Below are 27997 nucleotides of genomic sequence, written 5' to 3'. Positions count from 1 at the left end.
GATCCATTCAGTTCCTCTGGTGATGACCCTTGGTCACAGATATACAGTCATGAAATGACATGAATGAGAAGCAGTGTGCTCTGATGTCCACAACTACTGGTCTGGTGCGTCAAGTCTGGTGCGCGTGTTCTGCCCGACAAGTGTGTCTTGTGGAGGGCGCGCCGCCATACAAACACCACGTCATGTGGAACAGAGCTCATGTGGGTGACCTGACGGTCAGATCGCCCGCTGCGTGTTCTGATCTGATGGTCCATTTCAACCTGGCAGGCTGTCATTGTCTGCTCCGTGCGCGCACTCGCTGCATCTTGTTGCCACGGCGATATATGTTTTTATTTCTGTCCACGTAAATACAGCAATCAAACACATGCACATCACAGTGGACAGGTGTTAGTCCATGTCTGTCCAAACACAGTAGGTGTTGTGCAGCTGGAATGTTCAGAATGACAGATCACCGCAGCTGCTTCTGTCATAGCCACACCTCCTGACAGTTCTCAGTGCACATACCAAAGCCACACTCATGGGGAACTTTGACACATTTCACAGCAGTACGACAGTGTTCACCTGCAGGGTGCTGCTATGTGAAGAGTGCGACTGGCCACACATTTTCTAAGTGCCATGTGAGAGGTGTTAGATGTTCATGCGTGTCACCTGGAATTTGGCCGCACCTATCACGAGAGGGTGCGATGGGTTTGCACAGCGCACATTTTGTCTTTCAGTTGCTGGTGTGTGCAAATAGTTGTAGCAACAGGTGTACGGGGTATTGGAGGCAGGGACGACAACAAAACACGGTTTGCACACGATTACTACGTCATGCGCAATAAGTGCACACTTCATCCAAACTTTGCACTATGTGTGAAGGGGCCCTAAAGGTCTGACAACTGTCGTGAATTCATATCAGCCGTACAAACACCCTGAGTTCAGACACACAATATGTAAATTAAATGTTTGACAATATACTGCGGAGGTGGGATGAAGTCACCTTAGAGTCACTCTCAAGTCATGAATCGACAAGTCCCAAGTCAAGTCTCAAGTCATAATGACCACTAATTGCTTGCAAGTTGACTTGAGACTTTCTAGGGACTTGCAGATTGATGACTTGAGAGTGACTTGACAGTGACTTCGTCCCACCTCTGGTACACTGATTATTGAAGTTTGAGTTTACTGTCTTGATTGTGTCTGAGTCTGGGGCTCCTCCTGAGCTGGTCTTGGTGGTGCCCCCTCTAAAAAGGTATGAAAGTGATCCAATGTATTGAGCTCAGGTTTCTTCAGCAGTAGGTGGCATTTTGGGAAATAGTAGGCCATTACTAGTCCGAAGTTGCTTGCTATGCTGAAAGAAATGTAGACAATGGACCTGTGCTTCTGATTATTCCATCCTATGTAGATTGGAATAAAGATAACCCAAATCACACAGTAGATCAAAGAGGCAAAGGTAATGTCCCTTGCAAGGTTATACTGGTGAATGGGCTTTACCGCCATAAAGGTGGACATGAATGATATAAGGGCCATTGCACAATTGAAACCTAGCATTATGGCAAATCCAGTCAAGGGCTCCACAGGACACGAAAGGAATGTCTTCATAAAGTCTATGCTCATATTTGCTACATAATTGGACAGTGAACTTCCGTTCTGCACAAACCAGCCACAGAGACCAGCCTGCATAGTGCAGCAAACCATAATCAACAACCAGCTCCCAGGGATTCTCACTTTGCTCATGTGAGATGCTGCCTTTTCGGGGAACTCTGTCATGTAGCATATCTGTGAAAAGAGGATTTTACAGGTTGACGACATTATCTTCTCTATTTTTGTCACACTAATTGCTGCACTTGTTGTCATGCCTCACCTGTAGTGAGATGGCCATGATAATGGAGAGGGCAACTGTTTGGGAGATGAAACTGAGCGGCATCTGAAGGCGACAAATCAGGTCCTGTGGCTGACCAAGAAAGAGTACCAGACTGAGGCAGGTTCCCATCAGGCTGACCAGAGCGACAAAACTCAGGATCCCCCCTGAGGCTCTCACCATCGGGGTTTTCCTGTTCTTAATGAACACAGCCCCCACAAGCCCTTGACATATGAGCAGCAGCAGCCCAGCAAACATCAGTTCCAGAGACACTGGTGAGTCCCATGGTAAAAAGTCAAAGACGGGTGCAGTGCAGTTTGTGCTGCGGATATGGGACCATTGCCGTTCAGGGCAATGAGTACAGTGAATGTCCTCTAGGGGTCAGAAGACACAATTTGAACAATGACTGAATTATGCATAAAGGCTATGTGAGAAATATGAGAACAGTCAGTTTACCTTTCTTTGCCTGGTATGTGCCCGGCATACAATCAATGCAGTCAAAACAACAGGAGTGGAAGCCTTTCACTCTGCGTACCTGTCCTGATGCACATGCCGCAGAACAAGAAGACCAAGGCACCTGCAAAGGTTGTGGTATCACGGTTACAACACAAGCATTTTTATCTTTTATGCACACATACTGTACTTGCCTACAGTTGGATTGGATTGGATCCCAATGCAAAATTATAGGATTATTCAGCCTTGGCAGAGGTGTAGACACTCTGATTTTACTCTTAATTTTACTTTTTCTAAGACACAAACTTCACCCATTTAAGCTTTGAAACTGAAGAGCAAAATCCATATACTTGTATATACAGTGGCTTGCAAAAGTATTCAGCCCATTGGTATTTTACACATTTTAATTTGTTCATGGCATTTCAAATACAAAAAGTAAATCAGGCTTCTCAATATAAAAATTTCTAAAATTAGAAGGAGGGTTTTCTTTCACCAAAACATTAAATCTGGGCTTGCATCTCAGATGTACCTTCTGGCAAATTGTAGCTGAACTTTCAGGTCTTCTTTTTAATAAAACCCTGCTCTGTACCACTTCATCATGAAGCTGTATAACTGGGGATACAAAATGTAAAACATGCACTATGCACAATTTCTCCAATCACGGCCACAGAAGCCTGTAACTTCTGGGTTGTCTGGATGTCTTGGTGGCTTTCCACTCAGTTTTTGAGAACTGTCTACTCCACACAGACTTAGAGTGCCATACTGTTTGTATTTCTTCATAACCGATGTTAATAATGTTCAAGACATATTCAGTGACTTGGAAATGTTCATGTATCCATCCCCTGACTTGTCTGAAGAAAACTGGCAATTAAACTGATTATTTAAAGTTATTATACCAAAGGGGCTGATTACCCATCATCTTGGCTTTTATATTTTAATTTATTTATATCAAGTTGTAGAGATTTAATTTCAGTTTGAGTCTAAGGAAGATAATTTTTGAAATTTTTATATTGAGATGCCTGATTTACGTTTTGTATTTGAAATGCCATTAATAACTTAAAATGTGTGAAATACCAAGGGGCTGAATACTTTTGCAAGCCACTGTATATTTAATTAAAGGGGTTTAACAAAAATTCCCAATTAACCATTTATGGATTTCAACACTATATACACAGACCCTATTTTCAGAGGCCATGAGTAAATGAAAAGACTAAACCTAAGGACTAGACTCAATATAAATAATTTTTGCAGGCAGTTTTCTTTAAACAAGTCAGACAATGGACATGTGAACATTTTCAAGTCACTGAGCCGTCTTCCCACGCTCCACAGCCAGGGTACTCCACGTGACGACAGCTCCCCCTGCTGCCGTTCTTAGGACCAAAATGAGATCAGATCAGAGACAAAGGAGGCTGGTCCGTGGGGAGTGTTTTTTCTGCAGCTCAACCAAGCACACGCAGAAAAACTGCCCCAAACGGTCAAAACAGCAGCACTCGTCCTTAGAGACTGGGCTAAGGGTGGGTCATAATACTCACGCGGGGAAACCCCGACGATCTGCACGCATCCCAGTTACGATCCTGAGTGGGGATCTAACCCTTCACGCCCCAGCACTGGTGGACACGGGGTCAGAGGGGAATCTGCTGGATAGCAGATGGGAAAAGGAGGTTGGGCTCCCTCTCGTGGCCTTACCGTCACCATTGTCGGTACGGGCACTAGATGGCACCCTTCTTCCACTAATCACACATCAGACACAGCCAGTGACAATGGTTGTGTCTGGAAATCACAGGGAGGAGATTGTGTTTTATGTAACACCTTCTACCTCCCGAGTGATTTTGGGTTTTCCATGGGTGTTAAAACACAATCCCCGGATTGATTGGCCGTCTGGGGTTGTGACGCAGTGGAGCGAAACCTGCCACCGGGAGTGTTTAGGATCCTCGGTTCCACCTGGTGTGACAGCTAAGGAGGAGGTTTTAGTCCCCCCCAATCTGGTGGCGGTGCCAGCCGAGTACCATGACCTTGCTGACGTCTTCAGCAAAGATCTGGCACTCACGCTGCCCCCGCACCGTCCGTACGATTGTGCCATTGATTTGATACCGGGCGCTGAATACCCGTCCAGCAGGCTGTACAACCTCTCACGTCCGGAACGCGAATCAATGGAGACCTACATCCGGGACTCGTTAGCTGCCGGGTTGATCCGGAACTCCACCTCCCTGATGGGTGCTGGTTTCTTTTTTGTGGGCAAAAAAGACGGCGGACTCCGTCCATGCATTGACTACAGAGGGCTGAACGAGATCACGGTTCGCAACCAATACCCGTTACCTCTATTGGATCCAGTGTTCACTAAACTGGATCTTAGGAATGCTTATCACCTGGTTTGGATCCGGGAGGGAGACGAGTGGAAGACGGCATTTAACACCCCGTTAGGTCACTTTGAGTACCTGGTCATGCCGTTCGGCCTCACCAATGCGCCCGCGACGTTCCAAGCGTTGGTTAATGACGTCTTGCGGGACTTCATCCAACGGTTTGTCTTTGTATATCTGGACGATATACTCATCTTTTCTCCGGATCCTGAGACCCATGTCAAGCATGTACGTCACGTCCTGCAGCGGTTGTTGGAGAACCGGCTGTTCGTGAAGGGCGAGAAGTGCGAGTTCCACCGCTCTTCTTTGTCCTTCCTGGTGTTCATAATCTCCTCCAACTCCGTCGCCCCTGATCCGGCCAAGGTTGAGGCGGTGAGAGATTGGCCCCAACCAACAAGCCGTAGGAAACTGCAACAGTTCCTCGGCTTAGCAAATTTCTACAGGAGGTTCATTAAGGGCTACAGTCAGGTAGTTAGCCCCCTGACAGCCCTGACCTCCACTAAAGTTCCCTTCACCTGGTCGGATCGGTGCGAAGCCGCGTTTAGGGAGTTGAAATCCCGGTTCTCGACTGCACCAGTCCTGGTGCAGCCTGATCCAAATCGCCAGTTTATTGTTGAAGTGGATGCCTCTGACTCAGGGATAGGAGCCATGCTGTCCCAGAGCAGGGAGTCCGATAATGTTCTCCATCCTTGTGAATACTTTTCCCGCAGGTTGACCCCGGCTGAAAGGAACTATGACGTCGGCAATCGGGAACTTCTAGCGGTGAAAGAGGCTCTGGAGGAGTGGCGACACCTGTTGGAGGGAGCGACGGTACCATTCACGGACCATCGGAACCTGGAGTACATCCGGACCGCCAAGCGTCTGAACCCCAGGCAAGCCCGCTGGTCACTGTTCTTCGGGCGTTTTGACTTCCAGATCACATACCGCCCCGGGACTAAGAATCAACGATCTGACGCCCTGTCCCGGGTGCACGAAGAGCAAGCCAAGGCCGAGTTGTGAAACCCAACGGAGACCATCATCCCTGAGTCCACTGTCATGGCCACCCTCACCTGGGACGTGGAGAAGACCGTCCGGGAGGCCCTGGCACGGAACCCGGACCCGGGGACCGGCCCGAAGGACAGATTGTATGTCCCACCAGAGGCCAGAGCTGCGGTTTTGGACTTCTGTCACGGTTCCAAGCTGTCCTGCCACCCGGGGGTGCGAAGAACCGTGGCAGTGGTCCGGCAGCACATCTGGTGGGCGTCTTTGGAAGCCGACGTCCGGGACTACGTCCAGGCCTGTATCACCTGCGCCAGGGGCAAGGCAGACCATCATAAGACCCAAGGTCTCCTCCAGCCTTTACCGGTGCGTCATCGCCCCTGGTCCCACATCGGCCTGGACTTCATCACGGGCCTCCCGCCGTCCCAGGGCATGACCACCATCTTCACGATAGTGGACCGGTTCTCCAAGGCGGCCCACTTCGTGGCCCTCCAGAAGCTCCCGACGGCCCAGGAGACTGCAAACCTCCTGGTCCACCACGTCGTGCATCTGCATGGGATCCCTAACGACATCGTCTCTGATCGTGGTCCTCAGTTCTCCTCTCAAGTCTGGAGGAGTTTCTGCAGGGAACTGGGGGCCACCGTGAGTCTCCCGTCCGGGTACCATCCTCAGACGAACGGACAGGCAGAGCGGGCGAACCAGGACGTGGAGCAGGCCCTCCGCTGCATGACCTCCGCGCACCCGACGTCCTGGAGCCACCATCTGGCCTGGATCGAGTACGCCCACAATAGCCAAGTCTCGTCTGCCACCGGCCTCTCCCCGTTTCAGGTGTGTTTGGGGTACCAGCCCCCATTGTTCCCGCTCGTGGAGGGAGAGGTCGGGGTGCTCTCGGTCCAGGCCCACCTCAGATGGTGCCGTCGGGTGTGGCGTACCGCCCATTCTGCCCTGCTCAAAGCCCAGACTAGGGCCAAGGCCCATGCAGACCGCCGGCATTCCCCGGCCCCTGCATACCAGCCCGGGCAGGAGGTTTGGCTATCAACCAAGGACATCCCTCTTCAGGTGGAGTCCCAAAAACTCAAGGACAGGTTTATTGGACCATTACATATCCTGAAAGTCCTCAGTCCGGAGTGAAGCTGGCAGCTTCAGCTTCACTGCGGATTCATCCTGTTTTCCATGTGTCACGCCTCAAGCCCTACCACACTTCTCCACTCTGCACCCCCGGACTTGCGCCGCCTCCTGCCCGGATCATCAATGGGGAGCCGGCATGGACCGTGCATCGGCTCCTGGACATCCGTTGGAAGGGTCGGGGGTTCTAGTACCTGGTGGACTGGGAGGCGTACGGACCTGAGGAACGCTCCTGGGTGAAGAGGAGCTTCATCCTGGACCCTCCTGGCCGATTTCTACACCTGACACCCTGACAAGCCTGGTCGGGCCAGGAGGCGCCCGTTGAGGGGGGGGGTCCTGTTGTGTGGGCCGCTGAAGTGGAGGTACTGCTGGCCCACCACCACCAGAGGGCGCCCTGCTTGAAGTGCGGGCTTCAAGCACGAGAGGGCGTCGGAGCAACAGAGACTGACAGCTGTCACTCGTCAACAGCACCAGCTGTCACTCATTCTACCATCACCATAAAAGTCGGATTGCAACTCCACCTCCCCGCCGAGAAATCAGCTACCACTCAGGTATCCTTCTCTGCGGTAATTATTGTTGTAACTAAACATTGTTCTGTGTGCAGCCGTGTTCCTGTGGACTCAGTCTGAAGCTGGATTGGCGGATAGTGGGAGTGCGACGTTTTTCACCTCTCACTCCTTCCAGGGAAGAGACTGGCAGGAGCTGCACGGGTGAAACTGTTTCTGGAGGTGGAGGTTCTCCCTCCCGGAGGAACTGAGTATGGAGAGATTACTGGGTGTGTATCCACACACCCACCATTAACTGTTTCTGTTTCCGCCAGCAGTATCAGGTCTGACAGCTGGAGACGGTGGCCACCTGGGACCCAGGACTTGGCGGCTCCGGTGTTCTTCAGATCTGTTGGCGGTGGAAGCCGTGTGGGATCCGGCTCTTCTCTGGACAGACGTCTTCTATCCTTGAGCCTGCCCACACGTCACCTTGTGTATGATTGACTGTACTCCTCAACTGCAATTGTCTGTATTCCGTTGTGCAATTCACAACATTAAATTGTTACTTTTTGGCTTAATCCATTGTCCATTCATTACCGCCCCTGTTGTGGGTCCGTTTCACTACACTTTCACAACAAAAATTCCTCTATATTCATTTTGTAAATCGTTTTGTCAATTGTGTCGCTAGTATGGCTCAGGCAGAGGGTTGCCCCTTTGAGTCTGGTCTGCTTGAGGTTTCTTCCTCAAATCATCAGAGGGAGTTTTTCCTTATCACTGTCACCTGTGTGCTTGCTCTTGGGGTTAGTAAGGTTAGACCTTACTTGTGTGAAGCGCCTTGAGGCAACTTTGTTGTGATTTGGTGCTATATAAATGAAAAATTGAAAATTGAAATTAAAGTTTATTTTGCTTATTAAATATACAGTATACCTGTCTGCCGTCTGGCCTGCCTAGGGGGAAATTAGAAGCAGATGCTGATTTTATCTGATTAACATATATGTTTAAAGTTACATATTGCTTGAATTGGGATTGTCTGATTCTTTCTTTCATTTTCAAAGCCAAGGTCTGGTGGCCACCAAACCTTGTTTGCTTGTTTGAAACTGAGGCAAAATTACCTTTGAGTCTTCAGTGTGCCATTTGAAGAGGGACTTGTTGATGAACAGTTTGTGATTAAAGCTCCCTACATCTTGGAAATGTAGCTTGGAATCTTCCCAGATCCACTCAAACACAGTGTATGCTAAGTTTGGATCCCCGCTGCTGTCGAATTCCATGCGTGTTCCATTTATGTCCACAGACGTATTCTTTAAAACTTCCAGCAACTGTAGAATATAAACAATTTTGATAACTATTTAATGATTTAAAGTTGAAAAAAAGGCTATTTCAACTGTACATTACCCTAGTCAGACATAGAAGATAAAAAAAAATTAAATAAAATAAAAAAATTACCTGCCAGGGATAAATTTTGCTTTCAGTTCCCCACATACATGTTGTTGAATTGCATCCCAGCATGTTGTGCAGTGCCTGTGCCACACTGTAGATGGCAGCGTATACACTAAAAGCTGAATTCTGTACTCCAGGCTGTTTCACCAAAGTGATATTATCAGCTGTCATGTTCCAGCACTGTGGGCAGGGATTGCCTTTTACATCGGTTCCAGATGTTGGTGGTACTGGAGAGGAAGTTTTGTTCCTCTCTTCACTCAGTTTGGTGAGGAGCGCTTGGGTGTAAGGGATGAGCAGACCTGGACTCTGGTTTTTGTCAGAGAAGCCAATGACTGTACCAACTGTGTGGATATTTGGAATGGTAGTCAGGCGGTTGTGGCTGGCCCAAGATGTACTACCAATCCACACAGCAGACATATTCATCTTGATAACCTGGAGTAGATTGGATTAGATGATTGCTACAGAAGAGAATGTACCAAACAATACTTTATAATTTATCTTATGTTATCACAATAACTCTCTGTGGGGTTGGAGCCACTTACAAGTTAATTTTCAATTCCACAACTTTGACAAGGTCACTTCTGATTCCCACACTGTGGTCATGTCCAGGCTTGGGGAATAACGGAATACATGTAACGGCGTTACGTAATTAGGATACAAAAAAAAGGTAACTGTATTCCGCTACAGTTACAGAAAAAAAAAGACAGATTACAGGTATATTTAGTAAAATGGGGATTACTTCGCAGGATTACAATTTTAATGCATTTTATGATATTATCCAGGGTTCTAGCTAGCGCAAACTTGCGTTATGGCCCGTTACGCTATAATTTTGGACGTTACGATTTTCAATACAGCGTCTGTAATCAACCGTTCTGCAGCGCGACTCCAGTTTGAAGCGTGAATGCTTCGATTCAATGGCTCGTGGCTCTTTGATTCGCTGCTCTTCAGAAGCGGTAAGTCCACTTCTTAACCCCTCTGAAAGCCATTAAAATATTATGAGTCGCTTTTGTGTGGATTAAAGTCATTAACTGGGACTCTGGTCTTGTTGCAGTCGAGAAATGAAAATCGGCCTCCGTTTTGTCACAGCTTCAAATGCTGCGCGGCTCAGAGTCCGCTCGGAATTAATAACTTCAAAATGAATCACCGCTTTAAATAAAATGACACCTCTTACAAACGTTGCAATACAGACAATAAACTGCAATCGACTAAAACGTTTTTTCCTCCCAAAATGAGACTTCTTGCATTCTTTATGAACCTGACCTGCAGCACATCTGCAAGAGCTGCAGCTCATAGGTATGGAAATACATTCATGCCAATAATAATGTCTGAAAGGAAATGCTTTTGACAAAAACTAACAGATTTTATTTCTGTTTATGTTCAGAGATCAAGGATCCACCATGTAGAGTTTATTATGTCCAGAGTTTAAGGATCCAGTAACCAATTTCATATTTATTTACTTTAAGACTCAATAAAATGTTGTTCAATTTCAATTTAATCAGCTTCTAAAACGCCAAATTACAACAAAAGCCATCTCAAGGTGCCTCACACAGAACAGTTCAACATAAAAAAAAAAAAAAAAAAAAAAAAAATCAAATACCTAATTAAAAACAGAAGTAAAAGAATAAAACATAACAAAATAAAAACTACTCATAAGAAAGAGAATAAGTCTTGACTTAAAAATGTCCTTGGACTCCGACTGCCTCACTGAGGGCCATGTCCTGGCTAACCCAGAATGAGATTGCCCACTCAACAAACTTCCCCAGCCTTCTGGACATGATGAAGGGTCGTACCTGGCTTTTCCCCTTTGGGTACCACTAGAATGGCCAATTTTTAGCCTGACTTTTCAAAAGCTTCCCCTCTTCCGCAACCCCCCCCCCGTTGCTTTGCTCCCTCGACATTACCACTACACTAAAATTTTGTCCTAGCTAGAACCCTGTTATCTGTATATAATATTTTTTTTTCTTTGAAACGAAAATGTCCCTTCATGGACAGCGACATGACGTCTCCTAATCGGCAAAATATTGATGAAGTACCCGGATGTTAATGCATTTTCAATGGAGATCCGCGACTGGACACACTCAGAAAAATGCTCGCAAAATACGTATTAAAATGCCATTTTGACCTGGATATTGAGCCAGTAAAATGAAATTACATTAAATTATGTCAGGAAAGTATTAAACTTACTCTGACACACACACACACACACACACACACACACACACACACACACACACACACACACACACACACACACACACACACACATTCCCAAATATTAGTGTCGAAAGTTACACGGATCTGCGCTGTTCCAGCTGCTGATCTGAGGCGTCCTGCTGCAGCTGCTGTTCAGTGCAGCGTGGCTCCTAAAACCATTACAATACATTTATATACATATTATATTTTTACACAATTATCCTTTATTGACCGAGTTTCATTCATGAAGTCAGTGGTGTGGGTACACATATCTATGTGTGGGTGTGACTGTGAGCGGCACAGCGTGGGTCATTATAATCTCATTATTTTAAGGTGCAAATAAAAAAAAAATCCCCAGTCTTGTCGAACAATTTTAATCACTAACGACAAGTATTTTAACTAGACATTGGTCTAGCAGTGGAAAATATCAACTAGACATAAGGGAAGAGTTCATGGTCCGTGTCATCGGGCGACACAGGTACGGCAGGAAACATACAGCTGTTTATCATCCAAATATCACGGACAAAGTGACAAGAAGAACCAAAACCACTTACTTATGGAAGGAAATATTGTGTCCCTTGTTCCTCCGTTTGTGGCTTTGCCAACATGCGCAGCTTTCCGGCATATTCCACCTGTTTCTTGAACTTCTATGTGCGCAAATCACTAACTTGCCTGGAATTAAAATGGCGACCACGCCTCCTTACTGACAGTATTTACTTAATGGTTTTCATTATGCTTTTGTTCTTATTTTGAAAGTTCAGTAAGTGGACTGATATGTTAAACATGGTGTGAATTTACTGAACAAGTAGTAGACTTTTTTTTGTTTTGTATATTGTTCTGCAAGCCACTTTTAATTACAAATTCATCCGCACACGCCTGAGTTTTCATTATCTTTCATTTGTTTGGCATTTTTTGTTGAAAATTTAGCAGGTGAACACTGTGTGTGTTTAAAACAATATTGTGGGTGCTCTTAATTCATAATGTCAAGTAAAACAGAGCATGCCATGTAAAAGAAACAGTTTTATTTTTGCTTAATAAACTGTACTATGTAGTCAAGTGTTGTGTGGGCCTCCAGAAGAGGAGGTACTGCTGGCCCACCACCAGAGGGCGTCCTGCCTGAAGTGCGGGCTTCAGGCACGAGAGGGCGCTGCTGCCACAGACACAGCAGGGGGTGACAGCTGTCACTCATTATCTCATGACAGCTGTCACCCATCTACACTTCATCATACTACTCCATAAAACCCGGACGTCATCTCCACCTCGTTGCCGAGATATCATCGACCTGTAAAGGTAAACTCTCAGCTGTTCTGTTTGGTACCAAACGCACTTGTATTTGTGCTCTGAGTGTTTGCAGGAGTTTCTGTAGCTACTTTCAGCTGGGTGCTGGGTTTTGTGGACTGTGTAGGAGTGACGCTCTTCACCCCTCACGCCAAAATGGATAAGTAGCTCTCAGGCTCTGCACAACTGTGTTACTGTGTTTGAGGTGGAGGTGGAATCCCCACCATTGTTGTTACTGGGTGTACACACACCCACATCTTATTGTTTCTGCACCTCGCCAGCAGTACCAGATCCGACATTCGGAGACGGTGGCCACCTGGGAACTCGGGACTTGGCGGCTCCAGTATTCTCCGGGTTCAGTGGCGGAGGAAATCGTGTGGTTCCGGTTCTTCTCAGGACAGACGTCTTCTATCCTCGAGCCTGCCCACACGTCACCTTTGTGGATTGACTGTTTGCAAAATTCTGTATTCCTCTGTATTGTGGTTGTGCTCATTCACAACAGTAAAGCGTTCATATTCGACTCTTTCATTGTCCGTTCATTTACGCCCTCTGTTGTGGGTCCGTGTCACTACACTTTCCGAACAGGATATCTCGGCCAGCGTCATGGATCCCGAGGGGCGTCACCCATCTGTTGAACAGCCAATGGAAGAGCAGGATGCACAGGTGTCTGCAGGAGGCGTGATTGGTGAGTTGCAGCAAATCCTCACCGCCTTTACCGCTCGGTTGGATCTGATGACAGAGCAAAACGTCATCCTTAATCGCAGGATGGAGGCTCTCACCGCACAGGTGGAAACGCGCGCTCAGGGCGCTGCTGCAGCTCCTCCTCCTGCCGACCCAGTGCAGAATATAGACGTTCCACTGGTCGTTCAACGACCCCCCCCACCATCCCCTGAAGCATACATAAGTCCCCCAGAGCCGTACGGAGGTGGAGTGGAGACGTGCGCGGGCTTTCTCATGCAGTGCTCGCTCGTCTTTGCACAACGTCCTGTAATGTACGCGTCTGACGCCAGTAAGGTGGCTTATATAGTTACCTTGCTTCGTGGTGAGGCACGCGCTTGGGCTACAGCGCTTTGGGAGCAAAATTCACAGCTCCTTACCACTTATACTGGGTTTGTGAGGGAGTTCAGAATGGTTTTTGATCACCCTAACAGAGGAGAAACTGCTTCAACAGTGCTGCTGTCAATGAGACAGGGGCGCCGGAGCGCAGCCAAATATGCAGTCGACTTCCGCATCGCGGCTGCGAGGTCCGGCTGGAATAACGTTGCGCTCTGTGCCGCCTTCATAAACGGACTGTCGTCAGTCCTGAAGGAGCACCTGGTAGCGAAGGAAGAACCGCGGGATTTAGATGGGCTTATTGATCTCGTTATACAGTTAGACAATCGGTTGGAGGAACGCCGTCAGGAGTGAGACGAAGGACGTGGCCGGGCACGCGCCATCCCTCTCCCTTCCGGGTCCAAAAAGGTTCCGCCCTCCCCACGCTCCACAGCCTCAACGCTCCGTGTGGCTACAGCTCCCCCTGCTGACGAAGCTATGGACACGAGCAGGGCCACATTTAACAGACAGAGGAGGCTGGCCTGCGGGAAGTGCTTTGTCTGCGGCTCGAGTGAGCACCAGCAGAGAGACTGCCCCAAGCTGTTTAAACACCAACGCCCGCCCCTAGAAACTGGGCTTAGGGTGGGCCAAGACATTCACGTGGGACACACACATATTTCCACACGACTCCCAGTTACAATCCTGAGCGGGGATTTAACCCTTCAAGCCCCAGCACTGGTGGACACGGGGTCAGAAGGGAATCTGCTAGACAGCAGATGGGCTAGGGAGGTAGGGCTCCCTCTGGTGGCGCTCCCTTTGCCATTGCAGGTGCGGGCACTGGGTGGCACCCTTCTCCCTTTAATCACGCACAAGACACAACCTGTAACTCTGGTGGTGTCTGGAAATCACCGGGAGGAGATCAAGTTTTTTGTGACACCTTCTACCTCCCGAGTGATTTTGGGCTTCCCGTGGATGTTGAAACACAATCCCCGGATTGATTGGCCGTCTGGGGTGGTAGTTCAGAGGAGCGAAACCTGTCATTGGAAGTTTTTAGTTTCCTCGGTTCCTCCCGCTTTACAGGCTAAAGAGGAGGTCAAAGTCCCTCCGAATCTGACGGCGGTGCCGGTTGAGTAGCACGATCTTGCTGACATCTTCAGCAAGGATCTGGCACTCACCCTTCCCCCACACCGTCCGTACGATTGTGCCATTGATTTGATTCCAGGTGTGGAGTTCCTGTCCAGCAGGCTGTACAACCTCTCACGACCTGAGCGTGAATCAATGGAGACCTACATCCGGGACTCCTTAGCTGCCGGGCTGATCCGGAATTCCACCTCCCCGATGGGTGCAGGTTTCTTTTTTGTGGGCAAGAAAGATGGCGGACTCCGTCCATGCATTGATTACAGGGGGCTGAATGAAATCACGGTTCGCAATCGATACCCGTTGCCCTTGTTAGATTCCGTGTTCACCCCCCTGCATGGAGCCAAAATCTTTACAAAGTTGGATCTTAGGAATGCGTATCACCTGGTTCGGGTCCGGAAGGGAGACGAGTGGAAGACGGCATTTAACACCCCATTGGGTCATTTTGAGTACCTGGTCATGCCGTTCGGCCTCACTAACGCCCCCGCGACGTTCCAAGCTTTGGTTAATGACGTCTTGCAGGACGTCCTGCACTGATTCGTCTTCGTATATCTGGACGATATACTCATCTTTTCTCCGGACCTGAGACTCATGTCCAGCATGTACGTCAGGTCCTGCAGCGGTTGTTGGAGAACCGGCTGTTTGTGAAGGGCGAGAAGTGCGAGTTCCACCGCACTTCTTTGTCATTCCTGGGGTTTATCATCTCCTCCAACTCCGTCGCCCCTGATCCGGCCAAGGTTGCGGCAGTGAGAGATTGGCCCCAACCAACAAGCCGTAGGAAGCTGCAACAGTTCCTCGGCTTCGCAAATTTCTACAGGAGGTTCATTAAGGGCTACAGTCAGGTAGTTAGCCCCCTGACAGCCCTGACCTCTCCAAAAGTCCCCTTCACCTGGTCAGATCAGTGCGAAGCCGCGTTCAAGGAGTTGAAACGACGGTTCTCGACTGCACCAGTTCTGGTGCAGCCCGACCCTAGCCGCCAGTTTGTGGTTGAAGTGGACGCCTCTGACTCAGGGATAGGAGCCGTGCTATCCCACAGCAGAGAGACCGATAAGGTTCTTCACCCGTGTGCCTACTTTTCTCGCAGGTTGACCCCGGCTGAACGGAACTATGACGTCGGCAACCGAGAACTCCTTGCGGTGAAAGAGGCTCTTGAGGAGTGGAGACACCTGTTGGAGGGAGCGTCTGTGCCGTTCACAGTTTTCACTGACCATCGGAACCTGGAGTATATCAGGATCGCCAAGCGGCTGAACCCCAGGCAAGCCCGCTGGTCACTGTTCTTCGGACGTTTTGACTTCCGGATCACCTATCGCCCCGGGACCAAGAACCAGAGATCGGATGCCTTGTCCCGGGTACACGAAGACGAAGTCAAAACTGAGCTGTCGGATCCACCGGAGCCCATCATTTCGGAGTCCACTATCGTGGCCACCCTCACCTGGGACGTGGAGAAGACCGTCTGGGAGGCCCTGGCACGGAGCACGGATCCTGGAACTGGGCCGAAGAACCGACTGTACGTCCCACCAGAGGCCAGAGCTGCAGTATTGGATTTCTGTCACGGTTCCAAGCTCTCCTGTCATCCAGGGGTGCGAAGGACCGTGGCAGTCGTCCGGCAGCGCTTCTGGTGGGCGTCTATGGAGGCCGACGTCTGGGAGTACATCCAGGCCTGCACCACCTGTGCCAGGGGCAAGGCAGACCACAAAAGGTCCCAAGGACTTCTCCAGCCGCTTCCTGTGCCTCATCGCCCCTGGTCCCATATCGGCCTGGATTTCGTCACTGGCCTCCCGCCGTCCCAGGGCAACACCACCATCCTCACGATAGTGGACCGATTCTCCAAGGCGGCCCACTTCGTGGCCCTCCCGAAGCTCCCAACGGCCCAGGAGACAGCAGACCTCCTGGTCCACCACGTCGTCCGTCTGCATGGGATACCAACTGACGTAGTCTCGGATCATGGTCCCCAGTTTTCCTCTCAAGTCTGGAGGAGTTTCTGTAGAGAACTGGGGGCCACCGTGAGCCTCTCGTCCGGGTACCACCCACAGACGAACGGACAGGCAGAATGGGCCAACCAAGAGTTGGAACAGACCCTCCGCTGTGTGACATCCGCGCACCCGACGGCCTGGAGTAACCAACTGGCCTGGATCGAGTATGCACATAACAGCCAGGTGTCTTCTGCCACCGGCCTCTCCCCATTTGAGGTGTGTCTGGGGTACCAGCCCCCATTGTTTCCCGTGGTGGAGGGAGAGGTCGGTGTGCCCTCGGTCCAGGCCCACCTGCGGAGGTGCCGTCGGGTGTGGCGCACCGCCCGTTCTGCCTTGTTAAAGGCCCAGATGAGGGCTAAGGCTCATGCAGACCGCCGGCGGTCCCCGGCCCCTGTATACCAGCCCGGGCAGGAGGTGTGGTTATCAACGGGGGAGCCGGCTTGGACAGTGCGCCGGCTCCTGGACGTCCGTCGAATGGGCCGGGGGTTCCAGTATTTGGTGGACTGGGAGGGGTATGGACCCGAAGAACGTTCCTGGGTGAAGAGGAGCTTCATCCTGGACCCGGCCCTCCTGGCCGATTTCTACTGCCGACACCCGGATAAACCAGGAGGCGCCCGTTGAGGGGGGGGTCCTGTTGTGTGGGCCGCCAGAAGAGGAGGTACTGCTGGCCCACCACCAGAGGGCGCCCTGCCTGAAGTGCGGGCTTCAGGCACGAGAGGGCGCTGCTGCCACGGACACAGCTGTCACCCATCTACACTTCATCATACTACTCCATAAAACCCGGACGTCATCTCCACCTCATTGCCGAGATATCATCGACCTGTAAAGGTAAACTCTCAGCCGTTCTGTTCGGTACCAAACGCACTTGTATTTGTGCTCTGAGTGTTTGCAGGAGTTTCTGTAGCTACTTTCAGCTGGGTGCTGGGTTTTGTGGACTGTGTAGGAATGACGCTCTTCACCCCTCACGCCAAAACGGATAAGTAGCTCTCAGGCTCTGCACAACTGTGTTACTGTGTTTGAGGTGGAGGTGGAATCCCCACCATTGTTGTTACTGGGTGTACACACACCCACATCTTATTGTTTCTGCTCCTCGCCAGCAGTACCAGATCCGACATTCGGAGACGGTGGCCACCTGGGGACTCGGGACTTGGCGGCTCCAGTATTCTCCGGGTTCGGTGGCGGAGGAAATCGTGTGGTTCCAGTTCTTCTTAGGACAGACGTCTTCTATCCTCGAGCCTGCCCACACGTCACTTTTGTGGATTGACTGTTTGCAAAATTCTGTATTCCTCTGTATTGTGGTTGTGCTCATTCACAACAGTAAAGCGTTCATATTCGACTCTTTCATTGTCCGTTCATTTACGCCCCCTGTTGTGGGTCCGTGTCACTACACTTTCCCAACAGTCAAGACTATTTATATTTAGTTTCTTTTGTCTGTATTAGCATATTTGATATTGGAGTAATTCAGAAGTAATTGAAAGTAATCAAATTACATTACTTTAATGTTATGGTACTTGGATTACGTTACTGATTACATTTTTCAACAGATAACTAGTAACTGTATCGAAATACATTTTTAAAGTAACCTTCCCAACCCTGGTCATGTCTAATTTTCCTGTCACTAAATGTCACGCTTTCAGCACACGTCAGGATGTTAATAAAGCTTCCTGCCATGACTCCTCAACCCTTTCTCCTATGCAACACACTTCCTCCGCACTGAGCAGAATGAGTTGGAGCCTTTTAACATGTCTTAGAGCTATCTACTGTATATGGATTCTAGTCAAACCGCGGCCTTGTTTAGAGCCATTTTTTTACCCTGAAAATGTGATTTTTTTTTTCACTGTCACATGGAATTTTGAAAAAAAAATCAGCACCTGTGCAGTGATTAGTATACAAATAGTGAATGTTTATGAGTTCAATAGTACGAATATTTCATGAGGTGAAAGATGGAACATACCATTCAATGAAGCTTGTTGAATGGTACGTTCCATCTTTCACCCATCTACATTCCCCATCTTCCATCTACGTTCCCCAACAGACCCTCTGTTATATAACAGCGAAAACAGAGCCTTGTCATCTGATATTTTATTAATTTATAAACAACAGAAAAGGGACTTACATTTTGGTGTTCATTACTGGTGCTTAACAGTCCAACACGAACTTTAAAGTCCAAAATTGTTCTCAGTAGTTCATGATGCCATCCACTAACTTCGTGTACAGACTACCGTCTGCTTTCCTCACTCTAACGAACAACTGCATCAGAAATTTTTCCAGTTTTTCATCCTAACTTCATCCTCTTCATCCTAACAGCTCTTCAGGCCTCCAGATGGCTTATGGTGTGGTGGAGTTGTTTTTTTTTGTGTGTTAGAAGAATTAGCAGTGCCAATTAGCTTCTTCAAATTGTCGTCTGCCAACAAAACAAACTCCGTCATGTTTAGCTAAATGCCGCCCCCGGTAGTGGGAGCATGCTCGGTGGTTGGGGCGTGCAATAGCACATTTAATATAGCACTAAAATTGCATGCTAAAAAAGAACAATTGCATGGTCAATGAAACACAATGGCAAATGGTATTTATAATTCATGTCACGTGACATACAAGCCACCAATCAAATGACAAGGATCCACTCAGCCATTATATAGTGAGTACTGCTCTCTCTATAAACATGAGGAGGAGCAACAGTTTCACAGGGCAGGATTCAAATACACTAATAAAAATACACACACAGAATTCTTATTAATTAAACATGCATGCATGGACAGCTCAGAGCACAGAGGGAATGTTGCTTCTCAGCACAGAATGTCATTATGGCACCAGAACTTTAGACAGAAAATAGCTGTGAGCTGTGATAATGTTTAAAATGTCATTCATGGCACAACGTCAACATTTGGGTATAATTTCAACAGTCACTCATTCTGCACTTTTTCAGAAAGACAAACTTGCAGACGAGTTGGGCTTGTATGGAGGACTGTTGCACCGGAGAGGATCTCCATCTTCATATATGCACGATACAGAGTGACATTCAAAATCTTGGCAATGGAATGACTTGATTGTAAGATAATTCCTGTCTTGAAATACTTTCATTGCAAATCCAATTTTGGTCATTTCTAAAATTTTCAATTCCAGTTTCATATTGGTGAATTTTGCTTCACTTCATGTTAGTATCCTACAACTGCTTGGAAGTGACTCCAACCCCGACTGTCTGTTTTGCTAACCTCTTCAAAGAAATCAACAGCTGGCTCTGGAAGTGAAAAGACAATGACCACTCCCACTTCTGTTGTTTTGATATGGTTGAGGATCATTTTGATGACTGGTTCAGCATGAGTGTACACTGGAATCAGCCCCTGATAGGCCACACAGACATCCTGCTGCTCTGCTACTTTGGAGAATTCCTGCATACCCCGCTTTCCATACTCTTCATCACTGCCCACCACTGCCACCCAGTTCCAGTTAAACTCCTTCACTAGTTCCACCATGGCCTGCACTTGCCATCTGTCACTGGGTACGGTACGCAGGAATGATGGGTAGAGAGACTTGTCACTGAATTTGTCACTTGTGGCACCATAGCTAACCTGACATGAGAAGAACCATATTGTGTCAGAATACACACACACACACACACACATATATATATATATATATATATATATATATATATATATATATATATATATATATATATATATATATATATATATATATATATATATATATATATACGAGGTCTGTCAATAAAGTAACGGTCCTTTTTATTTTTTCAAAAACTATATGGATTTCATTCATATGTTTTTACGTCAGACATGCTTGAACCCTCGTGCGCATGCGTGAGTTTTTCCACGCCTGTCGGTGACGTCATTCGCCTGTGAGCACTCCTTGTGGGAGGAGTCATCCAGCCCCTCATCGGAATTCCTTTGTCTGAGAAGTTGCTGAGAGACTGGCGCGTTGTTTGATCAAAATTTTTTCTAAACCTGTGAGACACATCGAAGTGGACACGGTTCGAAAAATTAAGCTGGTTTTCAGTGAAAATTTTAACGGCTGATGAGAGATTTTGAGGTGATTCTGTCGCTTTAAGGACTTTTCACGGTGCGAGACGTCGTGCAGCGCTCTCAGGCAGCGTCATCAGCCTGTTCAAGCTGAAAACCTCCACATTTCAGGCTCTATTGATCCAGGACGTCGTGAGAGAACAGAGAAGTTTCAGAAGAAGTCGGTTTCAGCATTTTATCCGGATATTCCACTGTTAAAGGAGATTTTTTAATGAAAGACGTGCGGACGGATCCGTGCGTCGGGACGCAGCCGACGCGGTGCGGCGGCACAGGAAAAACACCTCCGTGTTGATAACCATTTGTAAAATCCAGGCGGCTTTTGATGGCTTTCAGTGGTGTGAGTATATGAGAAACTGTTTAGCAGGCAGGACATGTTCCAACTTGTCCTTAAGGCTTTCAACAGAGGTGTTTTTCCTGTGGCGGAGCCCAAAATGACCGATATTCGCCCGGCCATGAATGGAGGGACTCAGAAAATGGATACCGCATGACAACAGCATGTTATTTGCATTATTATCACTTACTGAGATACACAACACGTAACGCGTACATAAAAAGTTGGCTCACTTTAACTTTTGTTGTGTCGGCTGGCGTGCACTGCTCTTCAAATTCGCCAGTGCGTCCTCGTCAAGCTGGCTGCTTTGGCTGCTGTTCTTTGTCGGACTATCCATGAGAAAATCATTCATATTGGGAGCAACACGCACTTCTCGCCTTTTTATCTTTTCCTCTGCGGACAGTTCTTGGGCTGCGCGCTATGACGTCATTTGTTTATGCACAGCGGGCGGGTATAGCCAGGTAGCGTTGACATAAATCTACGCTACCGGCCTAGCAACGCCTCGGTACAGTGATAATAATGGCCAATATTGGCCATGCTTGTACATTGACCCACCCCCTCTTCAGGCAGAATTTCATGTGGAGGGCCCTGGGTGCTCTGACGGGCGAATACGATATATATAGAGTTGTATGCAAAAGTTTGGGCACCCCTGATGATTTCCATGATTTTCTTTGGTTTGGATCAGCAATTTCAGTTCAATATATCATAGTAAGTCCCTTCGGCTGCTCCCTTGTTTGCACTCGGGGTCGCCACAGCAAATCCAAGGTGGATCTGCATGTTGAATTGGCACAGGTTTTACGCTGGATGCCCTTCCTGACGCAACTCCACATTACATGGAGAAATGTGGCAGGGGTGGGATTTGAACCTGGAACCTTCTGCACTGAAACCAAGCGCACTAACCACTTGGCCACCACCCCTGCCAGTTCAATATATCATATAGCAGACAAATACAGTGATATTTGAGAAGTGACATGAAGTTTCTAGTATTTACAGAAAGTGTGCAATAATTATTTAAACAAAATTAGGCAGGTGCATAAATTTGGGCACCCCAACAGAAAAAATACATCAATATTTAGTAGATCCTCCGTTTGCAGAAATAACAGCCTATAAATGCTTCCGATAGCTTCCAGTGAGAGCCTGGATTCTGGTTGAAGGTATTTTGGACCATTCTTCTTGACTAAACATCTCAGGTTTGTTGGTTTCTGAGCATGGACAGCCCGCTTAAAATCACACCACAGATTTTCAATAATATTCAGGTCTGGGGACTGAGATGGCCATTACAGAATGTTGTACTTGTTCCCCTGCATGAATACCTTAGTAGATTTTGAGCAGTGTTTAGGGTCGTTGTCTTGTTGAAAGATCCAGCCCCGGCGTAACTTCAACTTTGTCACTGATTTATGAACATTGTTCTCAAGAAACTTCTGATATTGACTGGAATCCATGTGACCCTCAACTTTAAAAAGATTCCCAGTACCTGCACTGGCCACACAGCCCCACAGCATGATGGAACCACCTCCAAATTTTGCTGTAGGTAGCAGCCCAGTCGCATGTTTTTTTTTCATCCTCCTGTCACGAAATGGGTCATGACAGGTTTTTTTTAAACTGACTATTACTAACCCTACTCCTACCCCCAACCCTAACCTTAACCATAACCTAATCCTACTCCTTCCCCCCACCCTAACCATAACCACCCCGACACCCCACTTCTTTTTTAATTTCGTGCAGCATCACGGAATAAATTAGAATGAATTCGTGCTGCCATGATGAAAATGAGGCGCTTTTCATCACAATATCATGAACCAACAGATTAATATATATTTCATGCTGCTGAATCATGACTTGCCGTGAGACTGGGTTGTAGGTAGCAAGTGTTTTTCTTGGAATGCTGTGTTGGCTTGTTCAAATGTGCTTTAGCATACCTCAAGCAACTCAAAGGCTTCCTCTGCATTACTTTCCAATACAGCATCTCCTTGTGCAAAGTGCGCTGTATAGTTGAACGATGCACAGAGACACTATCTGCAGCAAGATCATGTTGCAGGTCATTGAAGCAGGTCTGTGGATTGACTATGACTGTTTCACCATCCTTCGCTTCTTTCTTTCTTTCTTTCTTTAATATTTATTTCATTCATTTAAAAGAAAAACAGAAAAGCAAAAAACAAAAGCACCACAATACCAGAATGAAAAGGAGCAGAAAGAAGAACAAGTCTTATGATTTCTGCCCCTTTTAACAATACAATCTTTCAATATACACCAGCAGATAAGTCCTTCAGCTTATCTGAGATTTTTTTTGGCCTGCCACTTCGGCCCTTAACTTGTACTGTGCCTGTGGTCTTCCATTTCCTCACTATGTTCCTCACAGTGGAAACTGACAGCTGAAATCTCTGAGATAGCTTTTTGTATCCTTCCTTTAAACCATGATGTTGAACAATCTTTGTTTTCAGGCCATTTGAGAGTTGTTTAGAGGCTCCCATGTTGCCACTCATTAGAAGAGATACAAAGAGAGGAAACATTTGTAAATGGCCACCTTAAATACCCTTTCTCATGATTGGATTCACCTGTGTAAGGAGGTCAAGGGTCAATGAGCTTCCAAAACCAAATTTTTGTGTTCCAATAATTAGTGCTAAATGTATTCAAATCAATAAAAAGACAAGGGTGCCCAAATTTATGCACCTGCCCAATTTTGTTTAAATAATTACTGCACACTTTCTGTAAATACTAGAAAGTTCATTTCACTTCTCAAATATTAGTGTGTTCGTCTATTATATGATGTATTTAACTGAAATTTCTGATCCAGACAACCAATGATTTATAAAAGAAAATCATGAAAATTATCAGGGGTGCCCAAACTTTTCCACACAACTGTATATATATTAGCCCAAGTCCAAGTTTGTGTGTATGTGTATATATAGACAGTTATTTGTGTTAACTTTGAACAAATACAAAATGCATAATCATCCTCGGAAGGATACATCAGGAATTAATTTGCAACAACAGAGTTGTAAAAATGACAATTATTATATTAATTGTAATAATAAATTATTTGAATTATTGTCATAAAAAAATCTGAAAAATGTAATTTAAATTAGTATTTTGAATGATTATTTTGGCAGTATTTACATGGCCATTTAATTGTACTTTATTTCTTTTATGAATGTAATAATCAAAATTTTCTCCATACCTGTGGCATCAGAAAGAATCCAAGTAGTTTTGCAATGACTGCAACCATTTCTGATCCTTGTGGACCAATCACAGCTGAGATCCTGGTCTCATAGTTGGTGTAATTACACTCTACGGTCAACTCTCTGGTTTTTTTTGCCGTGAGAAATGGAATCGTATTCATAACAATGACGGCAGATTGTTTGCATGTGTCATAGATTTCATAACCCAGCTTGACGCCAGGAAGCAACAGCTGGTTGGCGTTGACTTCATCCACTGCATATTTCATGACCAGAGCAATGCCCAATCCATACTCATCAATACTGTGGGGGTCACACACAAAAAGGAGATGTACCGTTAGACAACACAGAACCTCACATTTTGGTTAAGTCATTTCAAAAACAGCTGGAAGTTGGTGTAGCCCAGGAACCTTTCACAGCTGATGTTGTCCGGCTGGAGTCTGTCGCTCAGATTGCTGGAGAGTCGGTTGATGGGAAAAAGTCCTCCAAGCAAAATGTCCCCTGGCAAATTGAAGAGATCGGTGGAAATGTTCTGGAACCATTCTGGTGAAGTCACACTGTAGCTCAGTTTAACCACCCAGCAGAGAAGCAGGAGTTTGAGAGGCTCAGGCATGTCACAGAAAGGTGCAGACAGGGCAACAAACAGCATGAGCGTCTTTACATGATGTATTCAAACTCAGCTACAAACCCTGACATGAGGCTGTGCACACAGCTCCTCCCCTCACTGACTGCATCTGCAGGTGGCATGCCGAGTGACTCGCTGCAAACCCTATGGTACGTTTACATTTGTGGCACCTGTTACATCATAGCATTGTGATTTGGTTGAAAAAAAAATTAGACTTAATTTTGGTGGACTTATGAAATATAATTTTTATTTTCACAGTTTCAGGGCATTTTGTGTATGAAGTGGCCTTGTAATGCGTGTGCAAAATGTGCAGGTGGTGTTCACCTTTCCGGAGAATTTTCCTGACATTTGCTTGTGGTTTGCTGTTTGATTCTTTTGGGTTTATCTGTTGTATGGCGGATGAGCAAAAGAGCACATCTTTAATGTCAGCTCACCATGAGTTACCACAGCAGAGACTCACATTTATAAATTAGCAAATATTATTTTTGTCAGAAAAATTAAGTCCCTTCAGCTGTTCCCTTGTTTTCACTCGGGGTCACCACAGCAGATCCAAAGTATATCTGCATGTTTATTTGGCACACATTTTACACCATATGCCCTTCCTGATGTAACTCCACATTACATGGAGAAATGTGGCAGGGGTGGGGTTTGAACCAGGAACCTTCCACACTGAAACCAAACACACGAACCATTTAGCCAACATTATGGCCAAATGGTTCACCATGCGTATCAGAGTGAATGAGTTTGTCTGTCTACATATGGCCTCCGATAGACTGGCATCCTGTTCAGGGTGTACCCTGCCCGCAAAGATGCCCTTGAGTCAGTCCAGGACATAGTCAATGTGCAACATGCAAGCTGGAACAGCACACACTGAGAGGCACAACCAAGTAGCTCAGTTAGTGTACAGGAACATCTGTGCTAAATAGCAACTGGACGTACCACAGTCCAAGTGGGGACACTACCAAAGGTGGTGGAAAACAACACAGCTAAGGCACTCTGGAACTTCAAATTCCAGTCAGACAAGCAGGTGTATGTGTCAGGGCGGACAGCTGTCAGGCAACCGTAGTGACTGGACCCACAGAGCAGACTCCCAGACTTGGCATAGGTGTATGAAAAAACATTGTCCTTATTCCAGGCTTAGGTTCGGCACACAGGTGGTCAAGCAGCGGAGCAGAGGTACAAAAGGCGTGATCGAGGAGAACAGAGCAATAATCAGTACACAGCTAGGCAAAAACAAGACTGAGAATAAAAGGCTGGAATGTGTGGAAGAAGTGACGACAAACTGGCGAGGGACTGTGAGACTGTGAGGGTTTAAAATCTGGTGGACTAACTTGTGTGAAACGAGAGTCAGGTGGTGTTAACAAGGTGCACCTGTGGAGCAATCTAGAAAGGGGGTGTGGCTAGTGGACCAAGATAAAGCATGTTACAAGATAGTGAGGAAGAACAGCACAAGGTGGAGTGAGGTAAGACACAAAGATGCATGAGCAGGTGCAAAGAGTGTGAATGAATGGAAACACAAAACGGACTGAATCAAAGCGAGGGAAAAAGACATAATGGCAGGTGCAGGGCGTGGAGTGAACATAATTAACTGGGTGTGAGGAATAACAGGGAACAATGAACAGAGCTACAACTGAATATTACTACGAACAGGAACTAAAATCTGACATGAGCATAAGAACTAGAAGACCGTACATGAGAACGGAAAGCAAAACCCGACATTAAAGCACAACAGATAACACAAATGAGAAAAGCAAAATAAACAAGTGATAAACTAATGATTAAAAAATGCAAACACAAACCAGCTGAACAAAACTAGAATGGAACTGGACAATGGCTAAAGTATGAAAAGTAACAAGAAACAAAGTGAAAAAGCTAAACAGAACCGAGAATAAACACATAATGAAGATGAACAACTAATAAATCAATGCTGGGGCAGACGATGGGCAAAAGAAGGAGGGAACAACAGAGCCAAAGCCCTGATCAAGGCTGAATCGTGACAGTACTTCCCCCGACACATCCATCCCTGACTGCACATCGACACTGGGAGGGCGGCGGGAGAAAAAAGGATGGTGGGAAAACCAAAGCAGGATTCACACAAAAAGGTCCACAAGATGGGGAATCCCAAGGATAGCTGACCACACGACCCAAAGCAGGTAAGGGAAGTAACGGGCGGAAAACAGGACAAGAAAAACTAGGGCCAAAACGTGACAGTATGTCAACCAACATAACATAGTGATGGTTGATAAGGAACAGAAAAGGGCAGTTGTGGTTGATGTGGCAATTCCAAGTCACAGCAACACAAGAAAGAAAGAGCATGATATTGAGAAGGGTCTGAAGGAAGAGTGAGAAAAGGTGTAGAAGGTGTATGTGTGTGTATATATATATATATATATATATATATATATATATATATATATATATACATTCATTTTCTTCTGCTTTATCTGGAGTCGGGTCCCGGGGGGCAGCAGCTCAAGCAAAGCCGCCCAGACCTCCCGATCCACACACACCTCCCCCAGCTCCTCCGGGGGAACCCCAAGGCATTCCCAAGCCAACCGAGAGATGTAGTCCCTCCAGCGTGTCCTGGGTCTTCCCCTGGGCCTCCTCCCAGTGGGATGTGCCCGGAACACCTCTCCAGCGAGGCGTCCAGGGGGCATCCGGAAAAGATGCCTGAGCCACCTCAACTGACTCCTTTCGACGTGGAGGAGCAGCGGCTCGACTCCGAGCTCCTCCCGAGTGACCGAGCTCCTCACCCTATCTCTAAGGGAGCGCCCAGCCACCCTGCGGAGGAAACTCATCTCGGCCGCTTGTACTCGCGATCTCGTTCTTTCAGTCATGAGCCAAATCTCATGACCATAGGTGAGGATCGCAACGTAGATCGATCGGTAAATCGAGAGCTTTGATATATATATATATATATATATATATATATATATATATATATATATATATATATATATATATATATATATATATATATACAGTAGTGTTCAGAATAATAGCAGTGCTATGTGACTAAAAAGATTAATCCAGGTTTTGAGTATATTTCTTATTGTTACATGGGAAACAAGGTACCAGTAGATTCAGGAGATTCTCACAAATCCAACAAGACCAAGTATTCATGATATGCACACTCTTAAGGCTATGAAATTGGGCTATTAGTTAAAAAAAGTAGAAAAGGGGGTGTTCACAATAATAGTAGCATCTGCTATTGACGCTACAAACTCAAAACTATTATGTTCAAACTGCTTTTTTAGCAATCCTGTGAATCACTAAACTAGTATTTAGTTGTATAACCACAGTTTTTCATGATTTCTTCACATCTGAAATGCATTAATTTTGTTGGTTTGGAACCAGGATTTTGCTCGTTTACTAGTGTGCTTGGGGTCATTGTCTTGTTGAAACACCCATTTGAAGGGCATGTCCTCTTCAGCATAAGGCAACATGACCTCTTCAAGTATTTTGACATATCCAAATTGATCCATGATACCTGGTTTGCGATATATAGGCCCAACACCATAGTAGGAGAAACATGCCCATATC

At 46.7% G+C, this 27997-nt stretch overlaps 1 protein-coding gene across 1 annotated transcript; it reads right to left on the bottom strand.

The window, feature by feature from the left end:
• Window positions 1-1158: 1158 nt before the first annotated feature.
• LOC117506679 (taste receptor type 1 member 3) lies at window positions 1159-24442 on the bottom strand. Its single transcript, XM_034166228.1, has 9 exons — window positions 24240-24442; window positions 23832-24132; window positions 19495-19851; window positions 8679-9104; window positions 8348-8551; window positions 6385-6387; window positions 2294-2414; window positions 1841-2211; window positions 1159-1755 (listed from the first exon to the last, which is right to left on the bottom strand). Exons 1-9 carry the CDS (start codon window positions 24440-24442, stop codon window positions 1159-1161), a joined length of 2583 nt encoding a protein of 860 aa, XP_034022119.1.
• Window positions 24443-27997: the final 3555 nt, after the last annotated feature.

This window comes from Thalassophryne amazonica, chromosome 3, assembly GCF_902500255.1.
Source record: "Thalassophryne amazonica chromosome 3, fThaAma1.1, whole genome shotgun sequence".
NCBI lineage: Eukaryota > Metazoa > Chordata > Actinopteri > Batrachoidiformes > Batrachoididae > Thalassophryne > Thalassophryne amazonica.
The sequence above is the reverse complement of the archived record's forward strand: the minus strand, read 5'-3'. Positions and strand labels throughout refer to the sequence as shown.

Bases quoted from the DNA above. Each gene is read 5' to 3' on its own strand.
- LOC117506679 (XM_034166228.1), bottom strand. From the start codon at position 24,442: ATGCCTGAGCCTCTCAAACTCCTGCTTCTCTGCTGGGTGGTTAAACTG. The intron at 19,852-23,831 runs GTATGGAGAAAA...TTCTCATGTCAG, and splicing joins GATTCTTTCTGATGCCACAG to GTTAGCTATGGTGCCACAAG. The intron at 2,212-2,293 runs GTAAACTGACTG...TCTGACCCCTAG, and splicing joins CACATACCAGGCAAAGAAAG to AGGACATTCACTGTACTCAT.